At 34.3% G+C, this 24,191-nt stretch overlaps 1 protein-coding gene across 1 annotated transcript in view; it reads left to right on the forward strand.

Annotated features, from left to right (window-relative positions):
- Positions 1–301: 301 nt before the first annotated feature.
- LOC150107769 (leucine-rich repeat protein 1-like) overlaps positions 302–24,191 on the forward strand; it is a 55,484-nt gene continuing 31,594 nt past the window's right edge. The window contains exons 1-4 of the mRNA XM_090392183.1: positions 302–778; positions 8,141–8,337; positions 11,616–11,714; positions 18,948–19,364. Coding sequence (XP_090248309.1) covers positions 8,158–8,337; positions 11,616–11,714; positions 18,948–19,364 — 696 coding nt within the window. The 5' untranslated portion in view covers positions 302–778; positions 8,141–8,157. The remainder of the gene's footprint in view (positions 779–8,140; positions 8,338–11,615; positions 11,715–18,947; positions 19,365–24,191) is intronic.

The following is a 24,191-nucleotide window of genomic DNA, read 5'->3' on the forward strand; positions in this document are numbered from 1 at the left end:
ACAGGAAGGAAAAGAAGAAATGGTCATTATTGGAAGTTGATTAAAAATATAGTAAGTAGGAATATAAGATTTAATTTTTTTAAAATTATTATTACGAGTGTAATGGGTTGCCTGAAGTTATCAATACTTTGTCATTGAATCAATTTTAGAAGTATGATAGGCATCTTACGTATAATGGTTATTCAGTCTCCCTCTGCGAGTGTTTTAACGCATTGAGAAAAGTATATTGTGAATAATGGTTAGTGTGGGTAAACTGGAATGTAGGACTTCACTAGTTAACTATGACAAGTACAACAGCAGTGATACTAATAATATCTGCAAATTGTTTTACAGCCGAATAGCAAAGCGAAGTTGTTTTTGAAATGATCGCACTACTTTTAAAAAATAAATGCTGTTCAAGGGCAGTTATAAATATATATATATATATATTTCATTCGGTAGTTTCGTCATTTTCCGTTTTTTTTAAGCGCAATATCCTAGGGTCGGCAATCGAAGCGCGCTATTATTTGAAATAGAAAGATTATTTTGCAGTTGCTAATGTATTATTATTATTTGATGCAATAGTATTTATTTTAGCCTTGTAATAGTTATTTATACATCTCTGAACGAAACCTATTGTTAAATTTTGGATGCGAAAAGGAGGGAATTTTGAATAACTTGTATGCAACGTTTTCTTATGCTCTCTGGTACTATCTGACCCTCAGTAATGAATAATAAGGATTGACGGAAACTGAAGTTTGAGAGTAAAAAAAAAAAAAAAATCGTAGAAGTCTATTTGGTAAGTGATAGTCTTTTTCTCATACACAAGAATTTCTCCTTCCCATTGCTGCAATTATTAGGGATTATGCATTGCGATGGTAATTTAAACATTTTTAAATATAATGAAAGGTATCTAGTATTAGTATGAAGCACTGGAAATTTAGCCATTTACTTGAAGATCGAGGAAATTTATATTACCTGTTATATTGTAGGTTGCGTTGAAAAGTTCGATATTTTACACTCATTTCACTGTCAACTCATAAGTTGACAGTGAAATGTCTCCATACAAGTTAATTCAAGTAAATGGCGAAATTTCCATTGCGTTTAGATTTAATAAGATGGGTGTTTTGGGATGCGAAAAGTTTATAAACGAAATTTCATCATCTGTTATAGATGGTGGGATGAGATATTAAACCTTTGGGGGTAGGATAGCATAGTTAAGGTGGTATGATCTGTTATGTTAGTAATGAATTCCACTGGATTAAAATATATATATATATATATATATATATGGCTTGAATATTTTCTTTGCAATGCAGGGACACGTGTATACAGAAGCACGTAAACCACAATAATGAAATTCTTTCATTACACATTAATTGCAGATATTTCCTTTGTTGTTATTATTATTACTACTACTCATCACTCTATCCACACAACCCACATTTTGTGTGGCAAAATATCTTCAGTATGTAAAAAGAGAATAATAGCATGTTTTAAATATCACAGGATATAAAACATGTAACCATGGTTATCTTTCATATAAATTTAAAATGTAATGAGAGAGTGCTTACATGTAGTCTTTCATAGGATGAAGTGTAAGTTTGAGATACTGAATAAATGTTTGGAGATGGTGTGACCAAGGGAAAAAAAAAAGTGGTACTAACCAAGAGAAAGGAATGCTCATTAAAGAATGAGTAGAAAGAATTTTGTATGGAGATTCTATGATAAGTGGTGTTTTGGGAGGGAATGACAAAATCATGTTTCCTAGTACAGAGATTAATGACTATTGATGCTGTTATACAGAGAAGTAAAGTGAAAGAACTGTTTTAGCAAGTACAAATGATCAGGAGAGAGAAAAGCATGGTATGAGGGAGGACATGAAAGGGTTACTGACAGTAGCAAAAGAGAAGAGTGAGAGTGTAAAGATGGTGAGTCTGTTGTCATGGTATGATAGAGAGTATGATATGATAGATGGTGAGTCATGGGGATGAGCCATAATTGCAAATGACTCAATGTGTAGTTGTGTAACAGGAATGGAGAGTGCAGTTTCTTGATGTGTAGAGTGAGTTTGATGGCTGAAAAGACTTATATAAGGCAGGTGGTTTGCACTTAAATGGAGTTGGTGTTAAGAGTTTAGAAAAAGTTATGTTGAATGTAGTAGGATTAGATCAGAGAAACTAGTTGTTGGGGGGGAAGCAGGTGAGGGAGCATCAATAAAATAAATAGGTGTGTGATCAAAGAGAAAATGCTGTCTTTAGTTTCTGAAGTTGTAAATATGAATGGGACTGTGGGTACAGAGCATAAGGTGTTAATTATGGACCTATGAGGTTTATATCATTTATGTATACTAATTCTAGAAATATCAGGAAAATAAGGAGGAATTTTTAGCATTGGTTAGTTCCTATTGGCCAAAACTTATTGGTATTAGTTGAGACATGGCTGCTACAAATGATATAATCATTGGCATAGAAAGTGAAGGTTATAGTATTTTCAGAGCAGATAGAGCCAGTAGGATGGGGGGGGAGGAGTATTACTGATGGTTGTAGCCTAAAACAGTGGTGGTGCAACAGGAAAGCAGTGTATTTGAGTCTGTCTTGTATGAGATGCAGGCTAGCATGACAAAGTATTTGGTTGGTTGCTGCTATAGGCCAGGGAATGCAAAAGATGATGTGGGTGATATGTGTTAGCAATTGGAAGACAGGTAATTATTATGGGTGACTTTAATTATGGGGATATAGATTGTAAAGAGCAAACATCATGTGGACAGAAGGGAATGCAATTTATACAACTTAGGAATAATAACCTAAGGCTGCATGTAATGAAAGGTGCTAGAGGATTGGGAGTGCTGGACCTTGATTTCATCTGAGGATTTGTGTATAACTAAGGTGATTGTATTACTGCCAATTGCAAGAGTGATCATTCAGTTTTGACTTGGGAGGTGACTAAGCATATGGAATTTTCAGTTATTCTTATGGCAATGGAATTTTCAGTAAAGAAGGGTTTCATGTGAAATTACGAAGCTGGGAACTATGAGAAACTTAGAAAATTAATTGGAGTGGTACCATGGGAGGATAGACTTCAGGGAAAAGATGTTAGTAGTTCATGGGAAGTAGTAAAGGGATGTTTGAAGGAACAAGCAGCTGACCATACCGTTAAGAGAATTAATAAACTGGTAATTAAATGGGTGACTTACAGCATTAAGCAGGAATTAGAAAGAAAGAGTGCATGTGGAAGAGATTTAAAGATAGAGGTGACTGGTATGGTAAGGAAGGCAAAATTGGGATATGACAGGAGATTAGTCAAATGAGCCAAGAGTAATCCAAAAGAGTTCTTTTAGTATGTGGCAAGTAAAAGGAAGAATGACTACAGCAGAATGATTCTGAAGAATGCAGATGGTATGAAAGTGACTGAATGAGATGAACTAGTTGAATTATTGAGGGATCATTTTGCAAGTGCATCATCTAGGTGAAGATATTGCAGTAATAGATATAACAGGGATTAATGTGGAAGACCTGATCTGAGCCCAGTAATCCAGATGTGGACATATCAATGCCTTATAAAGAGGAATAACAATTTCCTTATCTCTACTTGTTAGTGTATTTTTCAATAACTAAGTAATTTTATGTTACCTTTAGTAATATATCATGTAAACTTCAGCTCTGTCTACCACCATCATTTTATCAGTAAAGGTCCATCTATATCTTGCAAGCTCTCCGCATTGTCTTAATTCACTTTTCCTTTCAGGTTATTTCTTATATCATTTATGTACAAATTAAACAGTAGGGATAAATTTATTTCATACAATTGAGATAATTTTCCACTCTTCTGTTCCTCAATTGTATAAAATAAATTTATCAGATATATTTAATTTTAATTTACAGCCAAATATTTTAGTCCTCAAACATGCTACTGTACACAGAGGGATTCCAATGTAAGCATGTGCACTAACTGTTCCTTTGAATGTAATTCCTAGTATTGTTTGTAATAAAATGATGATGTCTTTGTAATTCTAGTCTCCCTTGGAGTGTGCATCTTAAAAATGTCTTTGATAATACCAGCTTAAGCTGTCAAAATGTCTTGCAAATACATTGAAAAGGGTCCAGAGAAGATTCACAAAGGTGGTCAGTGGTCTTTGGAATATGGAGTATGAGGGCAGATTAAGACATATAAGCTAGTCAGGGGTTGTTGTCAGGTCGATATGGGGATTTTTCATAGAATGGGAGAGGTAGAACAAGAGGCCATCACTGGAAACTGTATAAGGAGGGTGTGAGCAGAGGAGTGAGGAATAGGTTATTTGCATGGAGAGTTGATGGTGAATGGAATACATTGCCTGAGTGTGTTGTGGGTGTAGACATGTTGAATCAGTTCAAAGCCTGGTCAGATGAGCATTGTGTGCAGTAGTGTGTACCTCCCATGATCCAACTCCACGGATGTCAGATATTAATAATACATAATTTATAATACATAATTACGATAAGTGTGTTGCTTTTTTTCGGCAAAAAAAAACTAATGTAATAAAAACAACTAACACTGAGTTTATGGGTCGTAATGATTTAATAAACCTACTAGTTTCACCACTACCATTTAAGCTAGTGGCTTCATTCAAAAATTAAACTCTGATGTGTTTAAAATCTAATGAGCGACTTCCAGATGTCATGCAAAATTATTCGTTGGTTTCTGTTTAGAGTGCCTTAGTGGATTACCATTGTAGCCTCTTTGATGTTGCAGGAGAGCTGAAATTGTCTTTTATGTACAGCATGGAGCTCTTATCCCGTTCAATGTTGTGGTGAGTTTGGGAGAAATGGAATGCCAGGCCTGAGCTGTCTTCTCCGTTGTTATTGATGTCTCCAATATGCTCCTTTTGTCTTATTTCTATACTTCTTGATGTTTGCACTATGTAATAAAGCCACAAGAACATGGAATATTGTAAACCAGGATGTTTGTTGAAAAGGTTATGGTCCTTGGGTGAGCATAACAGATTTCTTACCATCATAATGGGGTTGAAGGCCACTCTAATGTCATGAGAATTCAGGAGATTTGCAGTGTTTAGCAAAAGTTTGCCAATAAAAGGGATGGGAAATTGAGGCTGTAATGAATGAGTGAATGTCATGGATCTGTTGTGGAGAGGGATCAGAGAGTTCTTTGTGCTATTTTTTTAGGATATCCATTGCTGATTAATGGTTGGATAACAGAATATAATTCTTCTGTTAGGGTTCCTTCATCTCTTATAATAGAGATCATCCTCTTTTTCAGTGTATGTACAGTACTTAATTTTTGTGAAATATGGTGCAATGAGGAGAAATGTAGATAATGACCTGTGTATGTGTTGGCCTACAGTATGCACCAAAAGAAATGGCTCCATCTGCTTTTTTTCATAATTAGAACATCTAGAAAAGGTAACTTTCCTTCATTTTGAAGTTCTAAAGTGTATTTGATTTTATGGTGGAAGGGGTTAATAGATGCCAGAAAATCATGTGTTTATATTATGAATGTGTCATCTACAGTTCTCCACCAAAGTGACGGTTAGGATTTGTAGATAACAAGAAATCTTTTTTTGAACTTTTCCATGAATAAATCCACACAAGGAGGACATAGAGGGCTTCCATTGCAAGGCCTGAAATTTGTTTGTAGATTTTCTCATTCTATCAGAAAATATTTGAGTTGAGATAGTGTTTATAGAGTTGAGAGATGTCTTGAGGGAACAGATAATTTACAATATTCCATGTTCTTCTGGCCTTAATTACATAGGGCAAACATCGAGAAGTTTAGAAATAAAACGAAAGGAGCATATTGGAGATGTCAATAACAACAGAGAAAACATCTCAGGCCTGGCATTACATCACAATATTGAATGGGATAAGAGCTCCATACTGTCTTCTATGTACAGTATGGACCTCTTATCCCATTCAATATAATGGGATAAGAGCTCCCATAGCATCAAAGAGGCTACAATGGTAATTTACTCATAAGGCACTCTAAACAGAAACCAAGGAATGATTTTGTGTGATATTTGGAAGTCACTCATTAGATCTTTAAACACATCAGACTTTAATTTTTCTGCAAACTATCGGACACACCTGCTAAACAATGACTGACCATGTGCCAGCATCCACACTCCATGTGTTTCTGTTGTACTTGTATTTTTGTATAATGGTTCCTACACATTTAGTGATGATTTTAGTGATGTAATGGTTCTTATTTAACGCTTATATATTTGTATGTTCATTCCAACCCAGATGAAGCCACTAGGTTAAGTGCAAAACTAGTAGGGTTATTAAATCACTACGACCCATAAACCCAGTGTTATTTTTTAATACATAATTTAGCTATTAAATAGGTTATTCCATTCCTCTCTCTGCGTAGTTATTCCAGAAATTTTAACACAAGTTACAAGTACAGAAATTTCAATATGGAAGTAGTATATATACTATAGCTAATTATATGAAGAGCCAAAGGCTTCAATTCAGCAACGTCAAATTATTTAAGTTAAGGGATATTACATCCCATATTGTTTCATGCCGAATATAGAAACTATATAAAGTTTGGCGAGTCGAAGCATAAGCAAATACTTGGATAGTGCAACACTGAGGCAACTCATGGTAAGGGTGGAGCAAGCTCCATTCACTATTCTTGGTATTTACCCATAATGTGAAACCCAGCTCCTAGGAGCTGCATTATGAGAGAAGGTCACTACCCAGACCTTACCCAGGGTTAGGTATTGCACTATCCAGGTATTTGCTTACGCTTGAACTCGCCGAACTTTATATAGTTTCTATATTCGGCATGAAACTCTTTGAGTTTATTCGGCTGTGAAACAATATGAGATATAATATCCCTTAACTTAAATAATTTCACGTCGCCGAACTGAAGCTTTTGGCTCTTCATATAATTAGTAATTTATTAGGACACCTTCTTGGCAATTCTTATAGTAGGGTATGTAAGTTCTGTTTGCTACAAACTTGGTATTAACTAGGTCTACCTACTTACTGATGAGACCTCAATAAAGGTTGAAACCGGTCTGGGCAGTGACCTTCTCTCATAATGTAGAACAGCAATACAGCTCCTAGGAGCTGGGTTTCACATTATGGGTAAATACCAAGAATAGTGAATGGAGCTTGCTCCACCCTTACTATGAGTTGCCTCAGTATTGCACTACCAAATGGGTTAGGTGTTGCACTATCCAGGTATTTGCTTATGCATGGACTCGCCGAACTTTATGTAGTTTCTATATTCGGCTATGAAACAATATAAGATGTAATATCCCTTAACTTAAATATACATACTATAGCATTATAGTAACCAATAAAAAGTTGAGTTAGCCAATGCTAACTCAACTTCCATGTAGAAGTGTCAGCATTGTTCCTTCCAGAATGTTTTTTTTTTTTTTTTCTATAAAACATTGCAACTGGTTGAGAACAAATACACTTTAGTCATTAAGAATTTTAAGTTGTACTTGTGCTACGTTCAGTACAAGGATAAGCAATTCTCCTCTCTTCCTCCATGGTGTTTCCCAGGTATCTCCCATATTTTGGACAAACAAGATCTTCTGTTGAAGAGACTGCTACAAGAATATGTCCTATATTCTTCATAAGTATGATCTAGCTCAGCATGAGTTACACAGCAACTACAGAGAACTACAGCAATGTTTGGTTTGAGACCACTTTTATGTAGGTGCCATTTTAAATTGGAACTATTCAAAATCTGCTGAAGCTTTCCTCCATTACTCCCTCTTGAACTATAAGGATTGTTTCTGTGCCAAAATTTGGGATGTCTTATCCTTATTAGTTGTAAATAATTTTTCCCCTTCTTGTAATTACTGTACTCTGTGATAACACGTGGCTCATTTTCTGGCCTATAAGCTGGAGCTGTAAGTTTCAGATTGAAATATTTGGTTACTTAGATGAGAAATAAACTTTATATGTTCTAGTCTAAATTTTAAATGTTGCCCCCATCTCTTGCTCGCTTTCCATCATCTTTATACCTGGCTAGTGTTTCATGATAATGTACAACATTTTTAGCATCTAGTAATGCAACCTATCTTTCAGTTATTGTTCACTTTATATTAAGGACTGTTTTCTGACAGCTTAACTCTTGTATTTATAAGCTCTAATAGTATTTGGTTCCAGTTAGATATGCTAAAATTTTATTTTTATTTTAGGATTTTCCTGCTTATCAATGAGGTTAAATTGTGAGGTTGAGATTGCTAATAGACTTTTGCCTTCATTAAATATCCGGTGCAGACGATCTGCTCACAGTGTTATAACCTTATGCAAAGGCAAATCTTCTGGTATAAAAGACAGTGATATATGTATTATCATTTGTACAGCTCACAATACAGGAGGATCCAAGTATAAGGTATGTAGAAATACATTTCTAATTAAATAAATACAGTAACTGACACAATATCTGGTACTTAGTGCAAACCATTTCTCTCTTCTGATTAATCACTGAATTACAGGCAGCTGTTAGTTCATTCAACTTCTAAGTGTTGAACTTAAGTATTTATACGTTGGATATTCAGTAACTACTAAGTAGCTGAATGTGTATTCATTGCCATATTACAGTGTCTGAATTTCTGTTTTATATATTTGCTTTTATATTAAATATATTGGACACTTACTAATTTATTAAATGTTTAGTATTATTAATATCTAATCATTTAACACATTCATGCTGAGCACTGGACAAATTGTTGTACTTTCTCATAGAATCAAATGTGAAAAATTGCATCATGTTTTCTTGTTTATGTATCAGGCAGGCACATAGCAAATTATAGCATTTTCCCCTCTATATATCTTAATTTTTTTAATTTATTTTTATATTTTCCCCTTCTTCCCAATTGAAAACAAAGCTATGTAGAAGAGAAAAGAAAGTTGATTTCAAGATATATGGATAATCAATAATTAAAAAGTATTCTATATTTGGGTGGCATATTTAATTACTAAAGGTGTAAGGAATATATGTCAACTTACATTAATGACACATGAATAATTTTTGTGTGATTGGCATGCCTAAGGAGAGAAAGAATATCCATGAATACAAATATTTTGTTAGACAAATCACATGAATAAATACTACAAATGGTCTTTTATTTCTTTCTTTCCTTCCAGAAGACTGGAATGAAATTGTCCACTACATTACAGATACATGCAAAACAAAGTAGCATTTTTATTTTAGCAGCAAAACACAATACAATGCACTAATCTTTCAAATTAATGGATAAGGGAAATTTATGCTAAGAATATTTGATTTCATATCCTAAGAAAGAAGGGGCTTCAGTTTTCAAAGATTATTTTAAATAAATAATTTAAGAAATGCTTTGCTTTAATTTTGTTTTTGAAAAATCATTGTAAAGTGGTAGAGTAAGAATTGTGAAGTGCAAACCATTTATTTTTTATTGCAAAATCTGCATTTTGAAACCTGTTGATATTCCAATAACATTTATGTGAAATGTCATACTACAGGATTTTGAATTTTCTTTGGTGAAGGAAATCATAGGAAGTATTATTTATTTTATAAAAGTAACGATGACTGTAGTGTCTTTTTTTACACTCTGACTCTGCTGTGATGATATGAATGGAAGCTGAACCTCTTAGTCAACATTTGCATTCCCCACCATTTATCACAATTTCAGTGAATTGATAATTTTTTTTTTTTTGTGGTTCCCATCACAAGTTTTTTTTGTAAACCTATAGTATATTTAGCTCATGGATGAGCTTAGTGTTTTTATCTGTTTTTTTTTAATTTTTATTAATTTTATATATATTTTTATTTTTTACATTGTGCAGGCATCCTGCTTTAGATCAAGCATGGAGCTTTTTTCAAGCCACTTTAGTCTCCAGTAAAGAGGGTGATGGTCTTGCACCAGGGCCATGAAATTTATCATTTACCCCCCCCACCACCACCACTTAAAGCTATTCATGAACTTTCATGCTCAGGGTGGAATCTGAACCTGCATCCTGTTGATTTGAGAGTGGATATGCCAACCATTTGGCAGGCAGAATACATCTCAAATTTATTTTTTATATTTTTATTTTTTCTCCCCAAAGAGTTTGTATTCCTTTTCTCAACTTTTTATTAAAAAAAAATCTGCAGACGTAGAAAACATAACTGGTCACACTGGTTCATAATACTAGTATATGCAGTGCAACCTCAGGAGGGTGACCAATGACTGCCTTTTTCTTTATTTTTGTAGATAATATATACACACTAGCTGCTGAATTAGAAACTTCATAGAAATTAGTGGTTTCCATATATAGGCATGCAACTGCCAATAGCAATCCTCTTCAGTTCACTGCGCATGGCTTGAGATATGGGTCAGGAACAACCTTCATTAAATGTTGTCAGTTGCTACACACAGGAAGTTCTGTTTGTCCTTACAAGCCTTTTCAGATGATGGTAATATCATTCCTGTCTTAGAACAACAGTTCTCTTGGACCTGCAATGTGAGTTATTTTTCCACTGATTAAATATCTGAGATATTTCACCTTTCGAGAAACCAGTCAGCTCTGAGTTTTCAAAATCATGCTCCAATGGCCCTTTATTGAACTCTGAAAGATCCTTTGTTTATACTGTTGATGATTACTGACCAGCAGCATTCTTATATAGTTGCCTAGAACACATGGTGAAACATGTGACCAAGTATTTTGCATAAACGCTAAGTGATATTTACATACATCTGCATAAAGGTTTCATTATTCAGTGGTAGTATGTGTAAGGTGATAGCCATAAAACTGAAATTTCTATGCACTTATAGGGCTTGGCAGATACATTTGACCAGGACTGCCTGTGGCAAGTAGATATTGCCAGCTGGTGATTAGCTGCAGACTAAACAAAATAATTTTTTTATATAATAAAAAAACTTTCTGAATACAATTTTTTTTTTAACTTTAAAAAACACAGAAGAATATGCTTAATATAAAGGAACCATTCTAGTAAGAAAAATTAATGTAATAAATGATATTTTCCCCCCAAAAAATCAGTGTTATTTTTATCACATGGTGATTGTGGTAAAAATAACACTGTTTTTTAAAATATCACTCTTCCTGCTTTTTTATTGATTTTCTTTTGCTAGGTATAGTTCTCACACAAAGATAATGTTCTCCAGATAGTGCTACAGCACCACTATTCAACTTTATGGAGCTCTTATTAACTTATTGGGGCATATCATTAAAAAAAATTTGGGAAGGAGTTGGGGCAAGTACTTTTTTTGCGCTGAGTAGGATATTGTATAATTTGTCAAGCCTAGCATTTATACTTCACCAGGTGCAGAAAGCAACATTAAGTAATGCATTATATTTTTAAAAGTAAATAAGTTTATGACTAGATAATAGATAAGATTACTTTTAAGATTATTTTTTCAATACTATTGAGACCTTTCAAAAATACAGTGCTAGAAATTTGAATACAAGTATAGTATTAGTAACACAGTAACGATTCTGTACATGAAAATTGTCAAAAAAAAAGAAAAAAATTGAAATAGTTATTCATGGACAAATATGTAAATATGTGCCTGCCCAATACTTGCTGTGCAGTCAAACATGTTCCATCTGTTCTGCATTGTAGAGTTCAGCTTGGATGTGTTAATACTTCACGTAGTTGACATAAATATATGAATCTTTATTTATTCATAGGTTGTTGGCAATATTGAACAAATTTTCACCAAGTTTATTGCAGATGGAAAAGTTACTCTTCGATTCAAAGAACCTCCACATGATATTGTTATCAAAAAGGTAAGGTATTCATAATTTAAATGTCATTAAGTTTTGATTGATGTGGCATTGAAATTATTTAAATTGATATGGCATGGACAAAATACCTTCATTAAAATCATCATATTCCTGACATGTACCCTCAAGAGGTGTACAGAATATTATAATAGTACTACATGAAGAACTTATATCATTATCAACTCCCTATCAACAATTTTCTTCCAAGATCTCTTATCTGTCAAGACTCAAACATCATCAGATATTATATTTCTCTCTTGTAAGGCACCTTTTCTTATGTCAGTCCACCTATATCTTGATCTTCCTCTAGATCTTTTTCCTGCCAACCAAGCAGAGAACACTTGTTTTGCTAATCTTTCCTCTCCCATTCCGCTTAACACATTCATTGCAATCGTGCGATGCGAGTTCTCACCAAATGGCCAATCGCGCGTTATCGCGTGGACGTCGCTATCAAGTAAAAAAAATTTGGCCACCACATGAAATTCCAATTTTCAGCTTGGCAATGAACGTGTTAAGTCACCATATCACCTTAGATTAGCTCTGCTAACACATTCCTGGATGCTAACAATGTCAAGTTCTTTCATACAATAAGGATATCTTTTTCTCCAGTTTTCATTTTACCTTTGTCATCTCTAATTCCTTTTACTGCACTCTTTCCTTCATTCTGAGCTTTTTCAACAGTCTCCAGAATATTTTGCCACCTTCCTGATATTTATTTTCTATGTTCTTGCCAAAGTCTTCCCATGCCTTTTAATTTGCAATTTAGCTAGTTTTACAGTGTTTAGCTTTCTCACATTTGTCTTTTTTCTCTAAGAGCACAAGCTGACTTGTTTGCCAGGAACTTTTGATATGTTTTCTTCTTTTCTTTCACTGCCTCTTTAACTACCTATGTCCATCATGGAGTACTGATTTTTCTATCCTTACAGACAACCTCAAGGCTTACCACTGAATCTTCAAGGTTTGGTTCCTATTCTCAAACTCTTATTTTTTCTTGAATAATGTTTGTGTATTTTAGTCTACAGTTCACATCTGAGAGCTGTTCAACTTTTATCCACTTTAAAACTTTCTTAAATGTTCTACTTTTCAATATGAAATTCAATTTTATCCTGCTCAAGACTAAATGATGATAATTTCCAATTGGAAATCCTCTGTACACTCTAGTGTCCTACACCAGTGAGAAAATATCACTATCAACAATAACATGGTCAATGGCTTATTCTTTGCCTCTTCTCTCCATGTGAATTTGTGCACATTTTTATGTTGAAACATTTGTGTTAGTAATAACCAGTCTATGTCCTGAGATGAAATAAAAGAGGTATTTGCTATTATTATTAGCTTGGCTCTTTTCTCCAAATTTTCCCAAAATATTTTTGGTTCTGGCAATCATTTCCTATTCTACTATTTAAATCCCCAACAAGGACGAACTTTTCCCTTTTCATTGTGTCAGTTGCTTTCTCTAAAGCCTCAAAAAAATTCCTCCATCTTTAGAACCTTCTGTGGGATCATAGGCATAAATAAGTCTCATTGTCCAGTTTCCCATTCTGATATTTGTCCACATCACTCTACTTGATATTTTCTGATATTCAAGAAGATTAGCCTCAGATTTAGTGTTGAATACTATAGCTACTCCTTTTCCCTGATTGTTATTGCCTGAAAAGAGCATTTTGTATTTATTGCTTAGAAAGATCTCACCAGTTTGTCTTTTTTGTTTCAGTCACCCTTATTATGTTGATCGTTTTGTTTCAGTCAACTCTGTTATGAGCTCCGTTTCTCTGGCATTCAGGCTTCTTATGTTGATAGTACTGATCTTGAACTCTGTTGAATTGGGTTGTATGTTTCAGGATTTGTTCCAGTAGCTGACTTTTCACTTTTCATCCTGGTTCACTGGCCAAAACAACAGGGTCTTTGTTTAACCAGGCAGTGCTCTAGCCGGCATGAAATTCTGTCATGTTGTACCATCATTTTATTTATGATTTAAGCCAATAAGAATGCAATTTGGTCAGCTAAATCCCAAATTTCTAGCCTATCCTCGTTCGTTCAGTATTCAGGTAGATACCTAACAGGGTACACCACGAAAAGGTGAGAGTATTGGACATTATCAGAAGCCATTACCTGCCAGTTCTCCACCCTTTTAAAGGCTATGTGGATGTTTCCTCTCAGTTATACAGCTTTGAACCTTAAGCACCCTCTTTATTAAAAATATATATATATAAATGTTAACCAGAAGCAACATTTGTTAATATAATAGCCTTCTTACTTGGAACAGTTCAGTTTTTTACTATTTCTCATATTTTCAGAGCTTCTTGTGTAATGGGTACTCCCATTGTTTGCCATAAGCAAATGATTTGTGTGTTCTGTAATATGTTTCTCTTTTGTGACTTAAGTCATTTGTTATAATCTTTTTATTACAACATTTACCAGATATCAAATTATGTAATGCAATGCTAAATTCTATCCTCTATGTATGTATGTATCAGCAATAACAAGACAATATAAATAGGTAGAAATATTGAAAATATAAACTGCATCATGAATGGAGAACCTATAGAATAAGTAAAACATTTCATCTACTTAGGCACAATTTCTAGTGAAGATGGTAAATTAAATATGGAAATGGACAATAGAATCAACAAAGCTGGTATGATAGGAGGGGAAGTCAACTGAATAAATTTATATGGAATAAGAGAAGAAATTAGTCAAAACACAAATTAACTGTATACAATACGGTGTTCAAACCAATTTTAACTTATGGATCTGAGAGCTGGGTTAGACATAAAACACATGACCAAGACTAGAGACTGCAGATATGAAAGCCCTAAGGAAGATTAGGGGCATGAACAGATTGCATTAATGGCAATATATTAAAAACGAGGATATTAGGAAAGAACTTGACATTGTTAGCATCCAGTAATGTGTTAGCAGAGCTAATCTCAGGTGATATGGTCACTTAAACAGAATGGGAGGGGAAAGATTAGATTTCTCTACCAGGTTGGCAAGAAAAAGACCCAGAGGAAGATCAAGAAATAGGTGGACCAAGATAAAAATATAAGATCCAATTGGAGTCTTGACAGATAACAGACTGATTTGGAGGTGAATTATTGATAGGAAGTTAGTAACGATGTAAGTTCTTCACGTAGTACTGTCATAATATCCTGTACACCCCCCCCCCTTGAGGGTACGTGTCAGGAATTTGATGTTTGTATGTTGGAGGTTGCTTAAGGGTCAAAGCCAAATAACTAGAAGGAGACCTCCACATTGCATTTAAGGAATGCAGAGAACTTATTGGGACTTCTGACCTAATGTGCAATTCTCTCACTAATGTTGTGCAGCCTGTACGGTACTGAATGAACCAGGATTGGCTAGCAATTTGGGACTTTACCAGACTGTAATCTTTACTGGCCTAAAACGCAAATACTTATGATGTTGCATCATAATGAGATTTCATGCTAGCTGGGACATCACCCAGTTAAATGAAGTTCTGCTGTTTTAATCAGGAAACTTAGGCAAACAGTGAAAAGCCATCTGCTGGAACAAACTCCGACTCAGCATCTAGAAGAAGATGAATTAACTGAATGTCAGAAGAACTGAAGATAGGAACCATCAATATAAGAATTATTAATGGAAAGGAAATTGAACTTTTAGAAGAACTGAAAAAGTACCAGGTGGACATAATTGGCAGTACTGAGACAAAGAAGATGAAAATTTGAGATCTTACTAAATTGAGTATAGAATGTCATATTCAGGCAGTAATGATCAAGGAAAGGAAGGAGTAGTGATATCATTCAACACCAAACATGAAGATAAACTTTTTGATTTGAAAGTAGTTTCAAGTAGTTATGTGGGTAAACTTCAAAATGGGGAAATGGGCAATGAAACTTATTTGCACTTATGATCCCACAGAAGGTTCTCCAAAGGAAGAAGTGGAGGAATTGTTTGAGGTCATTAGAGCAGAGCAGGCAGCTGACAAAGAAAATGGTAAAAAGTGGTGGAGATTTAAACAGCAAAGTAGGAAATGAATCCCTAGGTATATAGGAATTCGTGTTAGAGGCTTAATGGAGTGAAACAGCACTACAAAAAATATTAAAAATGTTAATTCTTCCAATATTTTATCTCAGTCACTGAGACATCATCAGGGATTACAATATAGGACTTGTAATACACAAAGACAACATAAAACTCAGTGAAACTCATGGATGAAAGACTAGAGCTGCAGCTGCTGTTCAAAAAATCAAACCTCCATCAAATTCCTGACATGCACCCTGAAGGGATGTACAGGATATGATAGTACTACATGAAACTTACATTATCACTAACTTCCTATCTACAATTTTCCTCCAAATCGATCTGTTACCTGTCAAAACTCCAACATTATCAGATCTTATATTTCTATCTTGTAAGGCAGGGCAGTCCAAAGCACAGGGCACATGCGGTCCAGTGGGTTTTGATTTTCATGAACGAATAAAATAACAATTTGAATCGAATGCGTACCGTTTTTCATTTTATATAGTATGTTTTTCAAATATTAGATGTGTCAAAGAAGCGTTCTTATACTGTTTTGTTCAAATGCGCATGCTTTGGCCGCTCATGCTCACGGGGAACGTGCGCGTGATTAGTGTTGTTAGTTTGTTCAGCTATCGAGGTTGTGGTGCTGCTGCTCACCAAATTACTAGATACACATTATGATGTGGCCCTCGGGTAAATTTTTTTTTTTAAATGCGGCCCTAGGATTACCAAAGGTTGGACAACCCTGTTCTAAGGCACATTTTACTGTACCAATCCACCTATATCTTGGTCTTCCTGTGGGTCTTTTTTTCCTGCCAACCTTTTCGAGAACACTTGCTTTGCTAATCTTTCCTCTCCCATTTTTTTTAAGTGACCATACCACCTGAGATTAGCTCTGCTAACACATTCTTAGCAAAATCAAACCTAATCTAAATAAATATGTTTGCATTAAACTTCTTGGAATGTGGGAAACACTAATACTTCATGGTGCCAGATTACATTCTAGGCTGCCCACAGAGCTCACCCCACCTATTTAGGATTTGAGTCTTTCGTGCACACTTAGTTTTGTGTGAGATAAGTTGCATATTGTAATTCCTGATTATGTCTCAGTGACTAAGATAAAATATTGAAAGAATTAATGAACAGTTTATTCCTTTCTTAGTGCTCTTTCACTCTGTTAAGGCTCTAATGAGTTTCTCTCAACACTTAACACTTCATATAGGAATGTTTTGGGAAAATTTGGAGAAAAGAGCTAAGCAAGTAATAATGGTATCTGCTGGATTTCTGCTCGGATATGAACTAATCATTACTAATACTATGTTCCAATTTAAAGATTTGCACAAGTTCACATATAGAGAAGATGCAAGAAATTAGAAAAGCCTCATTGACTGTCATTGTTGATAGTGATATCTTCATGCTGGTTCAGGATATGAGTCTACAGAGGATTTGAAATTGGAAGTGACCATCACTTAGTGCTAAGTAGCAAAATAATGAATATCACATTGAAAAGAACAGTATATAAGAAAAGTTGAGCAGCTTTTACAGGTAAACTGTAGACTCAACTGTAGAAACATTATTGAAGAAAAAATGAAACATTATGATGAATTCTGATGAAATGAAACTGTACATTAATTCCTTAACTACATCCTTAGAAAACTTTTAACTTTTGCTACAAACATATTAGTTTAATTTATATGAAATTTATAACACTTTTTTTGTGTAATTTTACTACTTAGCACTAAGTGATGATCACTTCCAATTTCAAATCCTCTGTAGACTTATATTCTGAACCAGCATGAAGATATCACTATCAATAAATTTATGTCCACATTTGGCTGTAGTTATGAAAATGTTTTCATATACAGGTAAAAATGTAGTTTAGCCATAGCTTTCAGACACCAGTGTATGTGGATGGTGTATTGCTTGACTTGATATTTGTACATGAATGCTATTTGCTAATTTCCCTCTGACTGTTGCTTCTGTGGCTTTTGCTGTAATTCTGTTTATATGTAGATGCGCATTGCATAACTTGATATCTGTGCATGCATATTATTCACTGTTTTATATTTGACTGTTTGTGTATTGCTATAACCTTTTGCTGTGGCACAGTATCACCTTTGTTGTCCTTGCTCCAATAAAACATAAACCAAGCATTTTCCTGATAAATTGAACAGTATGCTTGTTTAATCATTTTCATGAATTGGGAATTATTTGGTACTGTTTCTGATCAACAGAAGTCTAAAAATTTGCTGGTCTGGTTGGCCAAATGGTCAGTGTACCCACTCTCCAACCAACAGGTAGTGGGTTTGAATTTTGCTGTGGGCATGGATGTTTGTGATTGTCTTTAGGTAGAAAATGAATTTCATTGCCTGGTGTGAGACCACTTCCCTGCTTATTGAAGGCCTGAAGTGGCTGAAAAATAAAAGTTCCATGTTTGATCTCTAGTGCAGTGTTTCCAGACAGTATACAAGTAAATTTGCAAAAAATATATATAATTGCCAAAAATGGAGGGAAAAAAATCCTTGCCCACCTATGGTACTATTGTACTATAGGTTTAGTTACTACCTTTCATAGGTGATAACCACATAAATAGCAAGCTCAGTGGTATAAGAATATACTGTGATCAGACAAACAAACTGACTTAACTGTTATCATGGTGTTTTCTGTTTCCAGAAATGTAATATGCGTGCACTTCTATAGGCTGTTGTTAACCTTTTCCTAAAATTCAACTAGTTCTAAACTTTAAATGTTAACTTACTCATTATTTTGATGGGATATGAGTTGGTTAACCAAAATATTTCCAGGGGCAGAAAAAAATTAAATTTTAATCTTTTTTTTTTTAAGAGTAAAGTAATAATATGATCAGTTTACACCAATCATTTTTGCCTTCAAAAGGTATATTTCTTTCTGATATGAAATTTTAATGTTGTACAAAGAATTTTTAACTTTATGTTGGTGGTTATACAGGGCATCTTCATTTCTATTTGAAGTTAGATGAAATTAGATTTCAAAAATCAAAGCATTGAATGTGTGTGTGTGTGTGTGTGTGTCTGAGAGAGAGAGAACTTTTATTTATTGCATTACATCTGATCATATAACTAAAATTAGAAACTTTAAATATAGGACCTGTGTGTGTTGAGTCAAATATAACATTAATTGTAATCACCTATATATTTGTTTAAAAATCAAAACCATATATTATAAATGAAAGTGAGTTAATTTTTTATTTTTCAGGCTGATCCCATTCAGTTGAAAGGATTTTGTCATGCACTTCATTTAGCTATTCAGAAAAAGGATATAAACATTCATTATTCTCAGCCTCCAACTACAGTACAGAAGCCAAGGACAAAATTGGTCATAGAAGATGCTGTTGATTATTGTGCTTATGTAAAGAAGCTTCCTCATAGCCTAATGGCTTTAACTATTCATAATTGTAGGTTGAAAAATATAGCTTCCAAAATCTTGCACCTTAATCAGCTTCAGAAACTTGATTTAAGTAATAATGTACTAGTAAATGTACCTCCAGAGCTGTCAAAACTTAGACTTGTTGAATTGAATGTATCTGGTAATAAGTTAGAAAAATATCCCTATGAATTATGTCAAGGAGAAATGCAGAAATCTTTAAGAACACTGAACCTTAATGAAAACATGGTAAGTAATTAACACTTAAGGTCACTTTTAAGCCAGGATCAAATTTTGTTTGTTTTAGAAAGAATTAGTTACCGTTCGAATTGATTTCTAATGTAGCTAAGGCTCGGCATTGTCATATTGTATCTGATTTATGAGTGTTCTCAAGAATAAGTATGTTTTGCTGGAAGAAAAACCAGAGTAAGCCCCCCCCCCATCAGTGATGCCTCTCATCAATAATGGATATCCTGTATATGCTAGTACAGATGAACCCTCCCTTACTAATGCAATGCATTCACAGAAATGTATTTTTAAGTTGAATTTATTCTTTTCATAAAATACATTGTTAATTTTTTAATACATTCTTGAAATAAATTACCTTAATACTGAGATAGTAAAAATTAATAATTCCAAAATAATTTATTCCAATTAATTATACACAGTCCTCTTTGGTTCTTGCATTTTTAGGGGAAGAGAAACGTTACATAGGCATAACTGTTAGTACACGGCTGATGGAAAGTTATTAATTTGATATGTACGTTTACGATAAGTTTATTTAAAATATATAATTTGTCAAGAATTAAATATTTTTAGCTTTTTTTTTTTTTTTTCCTTCCTACATTTGGTTGTAGCAACTCAACTTTCTGTTAATACTTTTGCAGTGGAGATAAAATGTTGGACTCTTATTTTGATTCTGAATATAAATTGTTAAATGGCTTTCCATTTCTTTGATGACAGTTAATCAGCTAATGCTTCTTATTTTCCATATAGGGAGTAGGCGAAGATATTTTAGCCCTATCTAACTTTTGGAGAGTGAGTGGACAGTTCAATCTCCACTGGTAGCCATCAGAGATAGCTGGCCCAAAGCTATCACTAATTAAGTGGTATGCAAGTGAAGAGATAGCTAACAAGTGCCACCATCTTGTAATACCTAACCCTACCATGATATTTTTAATGTCTGAAAGCAGTGTGCATTTTGTCAATTTTCTTGAGTTTATGGGACGAAAAACCAGAGTTTCTGGGAGAAAAAACTCACTTGCTTGTGCCAGAAATCGACTAACTCTGAAACCAGTCGAAAAAAGGCTTCAAAAAAGTTCCTCTACTTGACGACTAGAACTCAAACTTGTAATGCTCTTTCTTCAGGTGGTTTAGTGCTGAGGAATGTAAACATCAAATAAAAAACGCGGTTTTACTGTACTTGGTTTAATCCTTTATTCAAGTGTAAGCAAACAAAGTTTGTGCCTGAAGTATTTTCAGGACTGGGGCAACTCATGGTAAAGGTGGTATGACTTCACATCACTTGCCTTAATGCAAAGCACATCTCCTTGCTGACATGTATAATGCTATGTATTATGAGAAGGGTCACTACCCAGACCGATTTTGACCTTATTGAGGTTCTTCAGCGGGAGCCGGATCCAGAGGTGATACTAAGGTTGTAGTAATGCAGAAGTCATATTTTTCTATACCAGTTGCCAAAAGGTGTTGCACCTCATTATTATTAAAAAAAATTCCTTAAAACTATTTTCTCCTCTAAAACTTCAACTCCTTTTTAGAACATCGTCTTTTTCTGTGTTCTAATGAATGCAACAGCTGTTCTCTTTTTCTCTCTTGCACTCATTCAACTTCCTCTTCAAAAGTATGGTGTTCCTGCAAGTGTACCCAATGTTATATTATATTGAGTGTTATGAATGTAATAAATGTTATATTATGCTAGAAAAAACCAATCAGGCTAGGGATCTTGGAGTGCTAGTAGATAGGAAGTTGAAGTTCAGTGGCCATGTAGCCAAGATTACAAATACAACTCAAAAGATAATTGCAATGCTGAAACAAACGTTCACGTGTAAAGATAAGGATGCCATTTTGCCTCTTTACAAGGCCCTGATAAGACCTCACTGGGACTTGTGCACAGGTCTGGTCTCCTAGTTTCCATTGTGATTCTGATGTAGTGGAGACTGCAAAGGAGTGTTTAAAATTTATATCAGGATTGTGGAATGCTGATTATGAAGACAAATTGAGAATTTGTATACTGCAGACCCTAGCAAACAGGAGAAAGAGGTGTGATATGATTGAGACTTACAAACTTCTGAAAGAGTCATATAGGATTTCAGTTGATGGAAGGTGAGGAAAGGATAAGAGGGCATCCTTGGAAACTGAGAATGAATGCCACTAAGAAGGGAGTGAGGACTAAATTTTTCTCTCATAGGGTGGTGTGTGATTGGAATCGATTGCCATTTGATGTTGTGAGAGCAAGCTGTGTGAATGAATTCAAGAATAAGTATGATAGCTGGTGCATGTAGTATGTGGCCTTCTTTGATGAGTCCCTGACTCCCTGGACGTCTCTCTTAATAATCATCATCATCATCTCAGGAATGCAGATAAATCTTGAACACCCAGTAGGGAAATTCCTCTACAGTTCATTCGTTCATTCATTCCTTTTATTTTCCCTTTCACTGAAGGGTGCTACAAGAAATCTTCTGAAATAAAAGAACACATGCAACCACAGTAAAGATATTTTACTATGATTATGCTGTTAAATTATAGATATTTCAGTTTGTGTATCACAAACCATTTTCAGTATGGAAGAATAAACAATGGAACCTTTTCACATAAAATAACTTATTGATGTGAAGATCACCACTGTTTATAGCATACAGTTTTAATTTGTTGCGTTTTGAATTTTTCATAGTTTATTCTTTCATACTGAAGATGGTTTGCAATATGTAAACTGCAATATGTAATTTAACAGCATAATCCTAGTAAAATATCTATTGCAGTTACTTTTTTTTTTTCAATGTACAAAATCTGACTTTCTGCTAAGCAGAAAATCAGATTTCGCACATTGAAGAAACATTATATATGAAGTTATATATGGAGAGTTATAAAATATTAAATATGGAATCATATAAATTTTACTGTGGCTGTACATAGCAACAGTAAAATTTGTATAACTCCATATATGAAACTACCTCTATGTTTGCTCCAGCTTTGTTTTTACATTTCAGATGGTTTTTTTTTTCCCTATCTACTATAATGAAATGTACTCACTCTTTCTGAATATTTTCTACCACTGTTCTCTTGTTGGCCAAGTGGTTAGTGTACACTCTCTAGCTGGGTTTCAGTCCTGCTTTTGTTCGAATCAAAGGCTGTGGGTTCCAAATCCTGCCAAGGGCATGAATATTTGTGATTGTACTACTAACCATATACCATGTGTACTGCTGTAACCTGTGCCCTGGCACAGTATGATCTTTGATATCTTTGTGCCATAAAAATCAAATCAGTCAATCGACCAACCACTGTTCTCTCATTGCTTATATCCTGTCAAAAAAAATTACTCTAGATATATAGGAAATATTCAGTCTTATGTTATGCTATCTATATAATTTCTGATTCCTTTACAATACCTCCAGAACATTTTGCCATCTTCACGATATTCTTACATCTTCCCACAACTATTCGGCTACTTTTACAGATAATTTAGGGAACTATTTTCCTTAATACATTCTCCAAGAGCATATACTGAATTTTTGGAAAGGAAATCAGTATATGCTCTTGGAGAATGTAATCTTGTTACAAGCTATATATTCTTGGAGAACTCACTATTTTCTTCAGTGGTCAAAAACTTTCATAATTTGTTTTTCATCACTTCCAATTTCAAATCTGTATACTTTTTGTTTCTTGAACCACATTTGTACACCACTCCTGTATATTCTCTCCATGTGAATTTCTGCATATCTTTGTAATGTGGTATTGGTAATAAGCAGTCTACTCCTTGAAAAATCAATCTTGCAAGCACTTAGCATTATCATTAGCTTTTCTTAAAATTTTCCTCAAACATTTCCAAATATTTGAAGACTCAGGTGGTCACTGTTAATATTTTGAATGGATTTGATCATGTCTAATATTAAGATATTTTTACCAAGCTATCATTTTATGGTCTCCCTCCTGCCCTTTGTAATCAGATTGTCAGTTTCCTCTCTGGTTCTTCATTGGAATTCATAGTGGATATGATTTCCTCTCATCAGATTTTTTTATCAGTGCTGGGAACCCCAGAGTTCTGTATTCTTACTCATGCCCTTCCTCCTATACCTAAAATATTTTCTAACTTCAAATCCTTTCTCAAGTTTTGCTTATGACTGTGCTCTCCATTCCTCTTCATCATTTGAGAAACCTTGTGGTGCTGAATAATTTAAGCTTCAAGATGTTCAATAACTAATGTCTTAAACACTAACTCCTAACCATCCTCAAGTAGGGTGAAAATAATCAAATGAATTTCAATGCTATCAAAACAGTCTTGTTCTTATTACCTTCAAGAAAGATCCTTACTACACTCCTTACTGCTGACAACATTTTGATTGCCAGTCAAGATCAGTTTTCATTTCTTGGGCTGGCTTTCACTAGCATATCTTTAGTAGTAACATATCACATCTCCTAGCCTCTTCAGTTTCCAAAAAAACTTGTAAGTTGAGCAGACCATGGATGTAGCTGTATTCTTTTTCATTTAAAACATTACTTCTCTCTTGCTCAACTCCTGACTGATTTAGAATACTGCTCTCACATTTGTACACCACTCCTGTGAATTTCTGATTGTATAGATGAGAGCAAGCTACTTGAACAGGCAACCCCTCTATAAAAGATGCTGTTTAGTCACTTTCTCATAAGAACTTACTGCATTTTATTTTATTTTTATACTTTTATGGACATTATTTCACTGAACTGGCCACCACCATTCTTCTGATTTAATCACATAAGAACAGGAGAGCCACTTGTCAAAATCTAGACGTATCAAACCAACTTATCTTCTCTCTACCTCTGTTTGGATTAGTCTTCCCCATACTGCTTTTCTAGATTTTC

The sequence above is a fragment of the Typopeltis vanoorti genome, chromosome 4, assembly GCF_054136105.1.
Source record: "Typopeltis vanoorti isolate ZY-2024b chromosome 4, IOZ_Tvanoo_1.0, whole genome shotgun sequence".
Lineage (NCBI taxonomy): Eukaryota > Metazoa > Arthropoda > Arachnida > Uropygi > Thelyphonidae > Typopeltis > Typopeltis vanoorti.